This window comes from Clytia hemisphaerica, unplaced genomic scaffold (assembly GCF_902728285.1).
Source record: "Clytia hemisphaerica strain Z4C2 unplaced genomic scaffold, Clytia hemisphaerica genome assembly, whole genome shotgun sequence".
Classification (NCBI taxonomy): domain Eukaryota; kingdom Metazoa; phylum Cnidaria; class Hydrozoa; order Leptothecata; family Clytiidae; genus Clytia; species Clytia hemisphaerica.
Genome location: NW_027103551.1, coordinates 2,226,598 through 2,238,837, shown reverse-complemented (window position 1 = coordinate 2,238,837; position 12,240 = coordinate 2,226,598). Strand labels below are relative to the sequence as shown.

Here is a 12,240-nt window from a genome sequence, read left to right as displayed (position 1 = left end):
ATAACACAGAAAAACAGGAACAAATCACTGAGTATCTCTTTTTTAAACTCTACTCCCTTTCTTCCCATGTATCACTTCTTTCAGCTACCATCTCGAATCACAATTTCAAGTTTGTTTATAAGTCCCATGCCATCCTCACTCTCTTACCAGGTATTCTAAACTCCAGAAATGGAACTTGGAAGTCTGACCATGTAATAATTGTAAGAGTGGGATTTTGCCACCATTCTCAAAGTATACTTTTTCGGTTAGGGCGGAGAACTTTGTTCAACAGAAAGTATTTCAATTTAAAAACTTCAATAAAATATTCAACTAGAAGAAATTTGTTATGGATTTTTGCTCATATGATATCAAATTTCTTGATCATTTCTGTAAACAGAAGAAATTATACTAATTCTTCTTTTTTTTAAACGCCCCCAAATTTTTGAGCGGGAAAAAAAAATTTTTTTTCGATCGAAAGTGAAAGTGAAAGCTAATTACAACTTTGAAGAGTGAGAAAATCTGGTGAAAATGTGAGGGTGTGAGTGAACGAAGAAAAAATGCCTAAAACTAAGTCTTCTAAAACAGAAATAACATCAAAAACATCACAAAAACAGAAGAAATCAACTCATTGCCGAGTATGGCGAAAAACTTTTTAATGATACTGCAACTTCAAATGAACATAGAGACAACGTCTTCAAAAGGGACAAAGATGGAAATTCCATACAGACGAGATATGCAAAGTTTAACATTATCCTTAATCATGACAGCGAAAGGTCAGATTCAATTTGTAAAACATGTCACACTATTTGAAGGCTTTGGAGAGAGCTGATTCGATTCTTGTTTAACCTTAAAGTAAGCTCTGAATTGGGTCTACCACCATCAGCAGAAGAGTCATGTCTGAAATACTACCACAAGAAGAACCCATGCCTGTTGAAGTGATCCAAGCAAAACCATTTGAACCTATGGATGTTGAAAACCGTGCCAGAAGGACCAATGTTTGACGTTTTACGAGAGGAATCTCAAGGAAAGATATTCGTAATGATAGAGAAGTCTCCCACCAGCTCCTTTTTTAACGTAAGTGGGTTATGAAACATTTTTCTGCAAATTTTATAGGGTTTTCCCTTCCAAAGTCCAAAGGGCCGGGGGGTATCTAGGCAAGTGAAGGGTACGGTTAGTGCCGCCCTTAAGGGTGCCTTGTTTGGACCTTCAAAATCCCCGGTAAGGTAAGGGTCGTAAAAATCAAAAATCTAATTTCAGTCCCAATAACTTGGATTTTATCAAAAATTTTCAAGTTCTTAAGACTTAAACGTGTTGTTCACTAAGGGGTAGAGAATATTATTTTTTAACGAAGTTGTAAATCAAGCAAATAAATAGAGCGACTTCTTTTTCATCATTTGATAAAAATCAAAAATATCTACTGACACACCTCAAAACCAAAGCTCACTAAATATGCTTATGTTATGCTTATTTTTTAGTAAAATTCAGGTCTCAGTACAAACGTTATGCTTATAAAAAAAACATGTATTTCTCTTAATTTTCAGGGAGATTTAGAGGATTTCAAGCAAATGTGTTACGATGAATCAAACAAATTGATAAATCTTCAACGATCAAGATACAAGCATCGACAAAATAGTGAATTTTACTACAATGAAATGTGCGACGAAATCGACGAACTATGTCCAGTTCTATCGACTGCTCTTAAAGGAAGCCTAGGTGTAGCGGATGGAAAAGAGGACAAGGCAAAAGCTATTCGTTTAGGAATATATGCATCATAGTTCAAAAAGAGGTAANTCTGGAGTGCGTCTCTCTTTTTCAGTTTCATTTATGGGTTAGCATTCTCGAATTAATCATTATTAAATTAGTAGTCTAGATCTAGACTAGCGAATTTTTGGCGAATTGAAAAAAGATTCGCCAAAATTAGTTCCCTTAAGGTAGATCTATGACTTTCATTTTTGCATCTCCTATTTACCTCAGGTATCCTAATCGTAGAAATGTTGTTAATTGCCGAAATGATCAACTGTTTGTTGCGGCTGGTGTTAAAAAGAGAGCATTTGGTTGGTTTAACAAATTAGGAGTCACTAATTGTTACAGAACTGCTGTGGATGTGAATGGTGGAATGGCAAAAGATTTCGATAAGGTTGTATTGGCTTGGAAAAAGGCTCAAGAGGACGAATACAAAGGGATGAAGGCAGAGGGGTTAGATCCTAAGAATAAAGATCACGTCAAGGAGTACAGAAAGACACACCCGACACCACCAGGATATTTAGTAAGTTTAGCAACCTCAACTGTATTGCTTTTTTCTAAAATATTTTTGTCTTAATAATATAGTAGATATTTACAATAAAGCACGAGCCTAGACTAAAAATCTCTAGGATAAAACAAAATAAAAATCCAATATGAACTCATGAAAACATCTATCTAATACTAATAGGATGTTGGAGACAATCTTGATTTTGAGCAAATAACAAGGCATCAAACAAAGGATAACCACAATCAAAGTATACATTGGTTTCATCATATGGGTGTTAAACACAGGACAGATCCTATGGAAGGTAGAATTTTCATTTTCAGTTTTTATTTTCGGACATGAGAAGCTTGAGCTTTGAATCCAAAATTACAATAGTTAGAAACCTCGTTTTGCTATTTTTATGTCTTTTTAACAAAATTCTTTGTTTGTATTACAGCTAAGAGATCACCAGAAGAGTACAGCAAAACAACTATTGTCGCAAATGAAGACACTGAAAAGACGCTTTTCGAATCCAATAAGATTTTAGTTGCAAGAGTTTTGGTAGCAAATGTCCCTGCTCTCAAGATATTCAAGAAAAACGTGTGTATGCACATCCCACATATTTATACTCAAGAAATGTCTCAAAAATCAGAAGTTGTAAGTAAAAAATTACTTTTATATGGAATTTTAATTCACTTTTTAATCCACTATCAAAAATACTAAAATCAAAAAAAAATTATTTTCATCTATTTTCAATATTATGTTATAACTTTGGACTACCTTTTATAATATGCAAATGATTTTTCCTTCGAATTTAGGTACCTCTTGGACTAATATTCAAAGATGAAACGAGTACCAGTGGTATGATTGACATTGTAAAGCATATTCAAGAAAACTATGTTCCTCAAGTGACATTAGAAGATGGTACCATAGAGGTAAAAAATAAAATGAAAATAAAATGTTATTACTATTTTAGTTGCCAAAATGCTAAGGAGTTACAAGGCTTTACTTACTAGTATACTACATAGAGAAAATACCTGGCTATTTTGGGCTGCAAACATTATGAATCATCATTACTCTAATTTAATGGTATCAATTTTTAAGGTTATCAAACAAATAGCAGTGGGAGGAGACCAAAAGACAGAGGGACGGTGTGACTCAGCTCAGAGGTGCTTTCTTGATGGAAGAAATGATTTTGAAAAGCTTCAAGGAGTATGGAGTAAATTTGAGCATTGGCATTTAAAAAGAACTCTTTACATAGTAAGTATAGACACTACATTCATGTAACTTAAAAACAAAAATTATGATCATAACTAAAAATTTAAACTTGTCATGTTATATTAAATTCAATTTGGGTGAACAAAGTATGCACTGAGTGCTCAAAATCCAAAATAGGTAAAACTATAATTCTAAGATTTTAAACTCATTCAAGGATACAGTTATCATTATATTGAGCTAAAAAAAGCTTGAACTCTCTTTTCTTTTATATTTCTAGCTCAAAGAAACACTATTTCAAAAGTCAAGTTCGGGTTCCCAATATGGCACCACTCAGTGGTCATTGAATGTAACCAATATGACAAATGCAAAATCAGGACCAAAAAAAGCCTTTAATGCATACAAAGATTTCTCAGATGTGGAGCTGGATTCTCAAATCGTTGCCTGTGCTATGGTTCATTTTGATATGAAAAATATAGATGGTATGTAAATAAAAAGTAACAAAAGTTGTAAAGCAACATTTTCCTGAAAATTAGACAGGAAACACTTAGTCTAAATTCGTGAAAATACCTAGATGAATTAAAATTACAATATGTGTACAATATTTGTACTGCAAATTTATATAAATACAATTAATATTCTAATTTCAGGACGACCCAGTTCCGCAAGAAATCAAAGACTCTGAAGACCCTAAGGAAAGATTTCTTTGGCTTTACAATAACATTGAAGAAATTTTGACTAAGTAAGTATTCATTCCCAATTGGACAGTCTACAATCTAACCAGTTGAAATTTTTATTTTTGTTTTGTTTTTTCTGGTTTTAAAAGGTAATCAAAGAAATTCGCTAAATCATAGTTACTTATATTGTACTACCGGGTGCGCCACAAAAAAGTTTCTCTCTTTAAAACTAATTTTCTTGAAATCTAAAAGTTTTAAAAGAACCATCCCTATTTCATTGGAAAGAAGAAAGATAAACTTAAATTTTGATGGGTCATTTATTTAACTCGATTCATTAGATCAAAAGTTATGCTCAATTGAATAAAAAAGTTACTTTCGGAAAATGCTCAAAAACGGTAAAAAATCGACCTATAGAATTAAACATAAGCATGATTTCATGATATATCAGTATTTTCGTTACAGTCATTAAAAATGATAATTAGCTGTCTAAATGACCTTTAGTTATTTAAAGGAAGGTTGAATTTCAATGAAAGGAAGAAAATCCGTAGAAAAAGGCCAAATAATCTGGTAAAATTCCTAAAAATACATCAAATATGGGTTTCGAGGTAGATCCAGCCTTACATAGACTTTATCCAGTCTAGAACCAAAAATCTGAGGAAAATTTCGGTAAAACTAAATTAAATTGATTTTGATGAAGATTTTAAACCCTTTCGACCCTTCAGTTTCAAAATTTATGTGTTTTGTTACTGAAAAATGCTCTTAATCATGTAAAGGCTAATGCAATTGCCAAATTTAAAGTAAAAATTTGATAGGTCGATTTTTACCGTTTTCGAGCACTTTCAGAAAGTAACTTTTTTATTCAATTGAGCATAACTTTTGATCTAATGAATCGAATTTAATAAATGACCCATCAAAATTTAAGTCTATCTTTCTTCTTTCCAATGATTTAGGAGTGGTTCTTCTAAAACTTTTAGATTTCGAGAAAATTAGTCTCAAAGAGAGAAACTTTTTTGTGGCGCACCCGGTATATTGTTTGTTTTCAGATTTACAATCAAGTACAGTGATGGTTTACAGAGAGCTCAAAAAGAAGAAACACGAGAAGGAACTGTACCCATTTTGCATATGTATCTATGCTACAAGAATAAAACTGGAGAATGCTCAAAGAAAGGATACAAGAAAGCCAAAGGAAGAAACGAACATGAAAAAAAGAAGCATAACTACGACAGGTTAGCTCATGCTTCAAAAGCTCTCTAAACTTTCATTAATCTCAACTACATAAAAATTGTATATATAACAAATGGAATGCTGATTGAAATATTATGTAGTCAACTTTTGTTTATAATTTTGAATAAAAAATAGCCTTTTTAATTTGGAATTTTGTCCATTTTAGATCAAAGTGGGAGACTAAGCGGCTGGACTATCAAAAGGCTTTGTTGTCATTCAATCTGTTACTACGCAACATCAATGACTCAATCAGGGAAGGCGATGGAGAGAGGCTATGGAAAATTACAAAGTAGCAATGTTATACTTCAAGGCACATGGGCATAAAAATTATGCTTTTGTCCCTACTTAAGTATTTTTAAACCATAAAACACAAATCAGAATTTGCTCACGAATTGTTTTGGGAAGGTTTTGTTAACAACAAAGGGTACCCCGGCCGAAATATTCCCTAGATTTACATTTGGAGCACTTAAACAACTTTCTGAAAGAACTACTTAAAAACCTGAGATCTAACCTGACGAAAAACAATAACGCAGAAAGAGTTTCGAAGGCTCTGAATAACATAAAAAGTTAATGGTTGATAATACAGAAAAAATGTTGGACGTAAAAAAACAAGAATCTGGAAGTCGCAAGTTCAAGTCAGAAGATACTGTTCGACATTTAGCATCAGAACTACATAAAAACATCCATTCAAAGAACGTTATGAGACATACGAATCATTCAAGAATTTCAATGGTCAAATTCTGCAAAAGCTGGACTGTACAGCATTTATGGAATGGATGGTTACAAAAAGAAAAGAGTTTTTTGCTTTGAACAACTTAACCAAAAAATGAAAAAAAACTTTTATTTCTATTTATCAGTATGCTACATTGCATTTTTATTTACATACAAAGAATCTTTGAATTTATTTAATGGCTTTTTTTAAACTTTTTGAAACCCTTTTTATAGTATTTTGAAAAGTCTTGTGTTTGTTTTAATTTCTTTATGGAACTTGCAGTGTCTGAAGTGTAAACATTGAGAAAAACATGAAAGACTTCTAATATGTACAAATAGTTTGAAAAAAAATAAAATAAAATCCTCTTGTTAAATCACAATACTTCAAAAAAGTTAAGATTTTTTGTTTGTTTTTAATCAAAATAAAAACACTGAGTATATTTTTTTGAGATTATATCAGTTGATATTCATGTTATAGTCTATGAAAGTAGGTTTCTGTTCTTACTTGATGAGATATTTTTGTAAATAATCCTATATACCTTCACCTGGTGTATTTATATTGAAAAGAAAATTAGAACGTTAGCAAAACAAAAAGTAAAGTGTATATATTAAAAATGTGTCTGACCCAAATAGTAATAAAAATATATACATTAAAGATTAAAAATTACCTACAAATTTTCATCATCATAATCATTGTCTGAGCTTTGCTCAGAGGAGTCTGTAAATTCATACTTAAGTTCTACAGTCTCTGTTAGATCAACTTTAGATTTTTTTGGTAAGGATGGTCCACTTTCAAAATAATTCTGAATTACATCATAAATGCGTTGAGCCCAGATTTCATCTGCTATGTAAGTGTTCAACAAAATTGGGGAGAATCAATGTAACACAAATCCTCAATAATCTTCTTCAAGATAGGGGTTGAGAGACCACTAAGAAAGCTGACGGAACTGTACGCAAAGATCATCAAAGTTATTATGGAAGTTACGAAGCAGATCAGATAAGTTAAATTTATCATCTTCAGACACTTCCCGAATAACAATTTTAAAATCTGACGGTTCTTGATTAAATTTTTGTAAATCTTCAAACAAAAACAATTGACAACAGTCATCAGCACCACAAGCGCAAGATTTTGAACCAAAAAGAGCAACAACGGTGAGCAGGGGAAAATGAGATGAAACAGTATTAGTATTTCGTTGAATGGAGTAAACAACTTAGTTCTTAAACACGAATCATTTCCATCACGAATGTAATCTCTCATCTGTTTTGCAATGACTGTAGAACCTTGTGGATAAGAGTATAATATTGCATGGGAAATGTCTTCACCAGACCTTCCAGCACGTCCTATTTGTTGGCAATACTCAACAAGGCCATGAGCAGGACCAAAATGTAACACATAGGAAAGATCTTTACAGTTAACTCCACAACCAAGAGCACTAGTGGCAATAATAACTCGAACATTCCCGGTTCCTTTTGTTAAACAGTCCATGGCTTTTTGTTTGTTAAAATCTGACTTAAACAAAATTAAGATTTTTGGGCAGTTGATGGCATGTTCTATCAACCAGTTGAAAACCCAAGCAAAACATTTAATACTTTTTTCTTTCATTTTAACAAATGAAAGACGAAGATTAGGTCTATCTGAACACGAAAAGACATATTTCAATGTTGATGATAGACTACAAGAAACTTTAATCAATTGGGTGTAGTCCCTGTCAACTGTTGCACTTAGAGCCAGCACTGGAATTTTCTCCTCGGAGCAAAATGAGCGGACAGTACCAATTCTTCCAAAGGCCTCTCTGAAAGCTTCTCCATCTTTCGAGGAAGGTGTCCCCCAAGCAACTTTGTGTGCTTCATCAACTACAAAACATTTAACATTTTTACGAAAATGACTTGATGAAAGCATATCCTTCCAACGACTATTGTTGAGCCAAGCCTCAGGAGTGTCAATGATAAGGTTAAAACGTCCTGAAACAATATCTTGATAGTTACCATCCAGAGAACATGCACGAAGGTTTAAAGATTCAAGATAATTGTTGGCTTCTTCAATTTGATTTTGGATGAGTGCCTTCAGTGGTGAAAAAACGACAATTATTGCCTGGTCTGGCTGTCCTGGAAGCATCTTACAGACAGATGGCAGGAGCTGATAAATCATGCTTTTACCGTAAGATGTAGGTAAAATTGCAAGCGTATCATGTCCATTGATGATATTTTTAATGGATTCCAGTTGTTTTGGCTTCACAGAAAATGCTGGGTTGACTCTAGAAATGCAAGTTTCCACAGCATCTCTGACTAGAGAAGCCATTTTGCAATCTTTCTCGGTCGTCTGTTAGGAAAGTGATATTGACTATCCGTAGATCTAACACGATTTTTTTTCCTATCCGTAATTCCGTTTTCAGGGGGTAGTGTGTCATTAACAGTTAGGTAGGGTCAGGGTTGCTAGTAACGGCTTGTCACTGTGCCGGGTGCATACTCGGCGCCTTGGGCCCCGCAGGGTTGCTAGTAACGGCTCGAATTTCAGTCAGGTTAAAAAAGGGGTACTTTTACCCATATTATAATAACATTACCCCCGTCTTTTTTGTCATTCTATAAGTATTTCCAAATTTCGTTTTCTGCTGTGCGAGTGTGGCTCAACGGATAGCGTGTTGGGTTGCGAATCCGAAGGTCTTTCTTTAGTGGTGGTTCGAATCCTACCCGGTGCGATGATTTGATTGGTCGAAAAATGATTGACAGGTATCATAACTTAGTCAGAAATGAGAAACTAAGTCTCAAACAGTCAGTAGAAGCAAAGATACAGAAGAAAGATAGGAAAGGAAAAAGAGTAGAAGGAGTGTTAGATACCGGGTGTGTCAAAAAAAACGCCCCTATTTTACAATCTATGACGTACATTTTTCTATTCAGTTGAACGGCTTGAATTTTTTTGTGAGTATTGTACGTTTTATTTCCAAACATTTCTAAAAGTTTGGCAAAGTTACCTCAAATGAATTTAAAGTTATGAATATTCTCGCAAGATCACTACTTTTAGTGTTGTTTACAGTAGCAATTAATTGACGTCAAAGAAGACGTCAAACCTTTACAGTCTAGCTTTCCTATCAGCTGTAAAAACCGTTTTAAAGTGAAATTGAAGTTTAAGCTAGATGTAGAAGGGAATATTCCTACTAAACCAAAATTTTTTAATGTCAAACTTATCTTGTTTTCAAATTAAAGGGGTTTTGGGAATCTTTTCGCAGTGTTATCGTAACTTCTCAAGGTGTTCAAGGCAATGTAAAGCATTTCTTAGCAAAACAAATTTTCATCAATTCGTTTTATTTCCATTATTTAATCGATCATATTATATTATACAAGCTCTGTTCTGCTTCTTTAACATTTTGCAAAACAGTTGAACTGAAAACCTAAGGATTTTGATGTACAAAAGGTAATAACATCGGTTCATTTCTGCACCATTGACGATTTGAAAGTATTTTTTGGTCGTCGCAATTGACGTTAAAGAATGGCTTGGTTGGAACTAGCTAGAATCTATCAAATATTGACCTTGGAACAAAACTTAACCTATGAAATGAAAAAATGATGCCATTTTAATGTTTTAAAAGTAGCGAGACAAAATAAGAGCGTAAAAACGAAGCGTAGTTTAGTTCCTTGTTCCATATGGGAAAATTTAACTATGAAAATCCGTGAACAATGAAAAATTGACCTAATTCAGCGGAATTATCATAAAGTCACTTTAAATGAACATGCAAATGTATAATTTTCACCAAGGGTAAAAAATTAATTTTTAAATCTTCCCTAAAAATTTCATTTGTCTTTGTTCAATAGAAATTTGTACGCCAAAAATCGAAAAATAGGCGCGTTTTTTTTGACACACCCGGTATACGGATAGTAGTTATCACCTACCCGTCTGTTATGATTTTTGATATAAACAAAGACATTGGTCACACTTACTAAAATTTAAGACATTCATCACGCCAAAAACATTTTTCAAGTAAAGACGAACAATGATCAAGCGGGAAGTTTGAAAATTATGGAAATTTATTCTGACCAATCAGAACGCAGTAGTCCAAAACGGACTAATTTTCCGAGCACTTTCCCATCTACGATCGGCCGACTGGCTGAATCAGCAGTGTTTCAGAGTTTTGGTGGGTGAACGTGCACAACAAAGAAGCAGCATAAAACCAAAATATACATAGCATTATGACTGTATGAACAGATATTATGATTGATGGAGAATAATAAAATGGTCCTGCTGAATATAAATTGTGCCAGTTCCATTTTATTCCGTGCAATGTTTACGAGACAAAAGAGAAGACTGTACTGGAAAGCAGAATCAAAATGATAATTACTAGTTGCTATTTTCGTCATTGAAGATTTCTTCAATATTTATTCGATAATGGAATTGTTTTGATTTGGCTTGATTGATTGTTGATTCCATTATCACTTGCTGACTCTCGAGAGATTTTTGTTTCACATAACATTGGAGCTTGATCATCATCAATTAGAATAATGCCGATTTATATTTGTACGATACTGTAAAGTGATAACAAAAGCATGATTGATGGCTTTAGCCCAAAAGACAATTAAATGATAAAAATACCTATATATATGTTACTTTTGATGCTAGCTCGAATATATTTTCAAACAAGATATCTTTCACAAAAAAGTGTTTTTACCGGCGAATCAACTTATATTTTCATAAACTCTTTGACATGAGATTGTAGATAACGCTTGTTATTATTACCCCCTAATAAATAGTAATGGCATTACTTTTAATATATTATATATGATATGATAGAAGTTTTTGAATTTTATTCTGCAAGGCAAGGTTCTTGAAAAAATTAGTTTTGACTGGTTTGGATTGATTTTATAAATGAAACATTGGGAACATATTTTTGCCGAACACACAATATCGCAAAAATAGACTCACAAAAAGAAAAAATTTCATCACGCAAAAAAATCTCACTACTGTAGTCTTGATAAGTTACTGGAAATTATTGCTAGGCTGCTGATTCCTTTTCGCAAAATTGATGCTACATTTGAAGTGAATGATATCATAAAGAGGTAGCACATTTTGAGAGATTGTATACTAGGTTCTAATGGCTGAAAAGCTCAAGATCATCTTTCAAACTACGCACTATTTTCTTTTAAATTTTGAAGGGAAATGTATAATATAATTTTTGAATTTTTGATAAATTTGTCTTTGTAAAAGTTTTATAGAGAGCTAAGTAATTGTTTCAAAAACTCACAAAAAGATGGGATAAAAGTCTTTCAATTTATTCAGATAAACTACCAGCCTAAAGCCTAATGTAATATCTTTGTTGTTGGTCATTCAGCCATTGCACAAAAAACATGTGTGTTCTTGTCACTTGCACTCTTTTTTATAAGAACCAGTAAATTTTTTTAAAGGTTTGGCTGTCCTTTTTTGCACTTTGAGCCTGAAATTTTTTTTGAATTGCTCAAAACCCGGCGTATTTAATTTTTGAGCCTCGTATTGTTCTTATAAAAAAGAAAGAGTTGAGTTGGAAAACATTATCAATAAAAGCTTGACTTATAAAAATAATTTGTTAGTGTCGAAATTTCTTCGCTTTGCGAAAACGGAACGGTCGTTTCGCAACCCCTTTTATGTTGATAATTAAACTTCCCCATACTTTTGCATAGAGATGAAAAATACCATATAACTGACATAACCGAAAAATGTACCGTGAAAAGCACAGCTCAAAATCATATATTTACGCTGTGCCGACGAATCGAGATTCTATTCATCGCGCAATCAGTGAAGACAAAAGTAACCATGACGACCATCCAAGATCTTGAATGAGCGTCATAGTCGATATTTTTATTCCCGTCGTTGAAAACACAACTTACAAAAAGTCATCAATGCTTTGTAAAAAGAGTCAGTGATAGAGAATCATAACGTAAAGTCTGTCTATTATTTCGATTCAATTAAAGTGACATTTCCATAATTAAAAGTTTAGTAATTACTGTTATACATTTGGGGATCATGTAAAAGATTTCTTTCGAAATAAACTCATTTCAACTAAACTTGGAGGTTTCTGGGGAATTCGTAAATAGTAAACTGCATACTGATACAGTCTGCTAGACATTAATATGGTAATATTTGCTCTTCATCTTTGATTTTTTCTACAGTGATTAGATTGACACATGCGCGATAAAATTTTTATTATTTGTCTTCAGAGGTTACTATTTTCTTTGAAAACTTAA

The 12,240-nt window shown here is 32.9% G+C and overlaps 1 protein-coding gene across 1 annotated transcript; it reads left to right on the top strand.

Moving 5' to 3' along the window:
• Window positions 1-872: 872 nt before the first annotated feature.
• On the top strand, window positions 873-3,911 carry LOC136800109 (uncharacterized). Its single transcript, XM_067056720.1, has 8 exons — window positions 873-974; window positions 1,521-1,633; window positions 1,954-2,245; window positions 2,411-2,531; window positions 2,664-2,863; window positions 3,025-3,141; window positions 3,311-3,466; window positions 3,702-3,911. Exons 1-8 carry the CDS (start codon window positions 873-875, stop codon window positions 3,909-3,911), a joined length of 1,311 nt encoding a protein of 436 aa, XP_066912821.1.
• Window positions 3,912-12,240: the final 8,329 nt, after the last annotated feature.

Coding starts and splice junctions, on each gene's coding strand:
- LOC136800109 (XM_067056720.1), top strand. CDS start 873: ATGTCTGAAATACTACCACAAGAAGAACCCATGCCTGTTGAAGTGATC. Junction 2,864..3,024: donor TGTCTCAAAAATCAGAAGTT/GTAAGTAAAAAA, acceptor CTTCGAATTTAG/GTACCTCTTGGACTAATATT. Junction 3,142..3,310: donor TAGAAGATGGTACCATAGAG/GTAAAAAATAAA, acceptor TCAATTTTTAAG/GTTATCAAACAAATAGCAGT.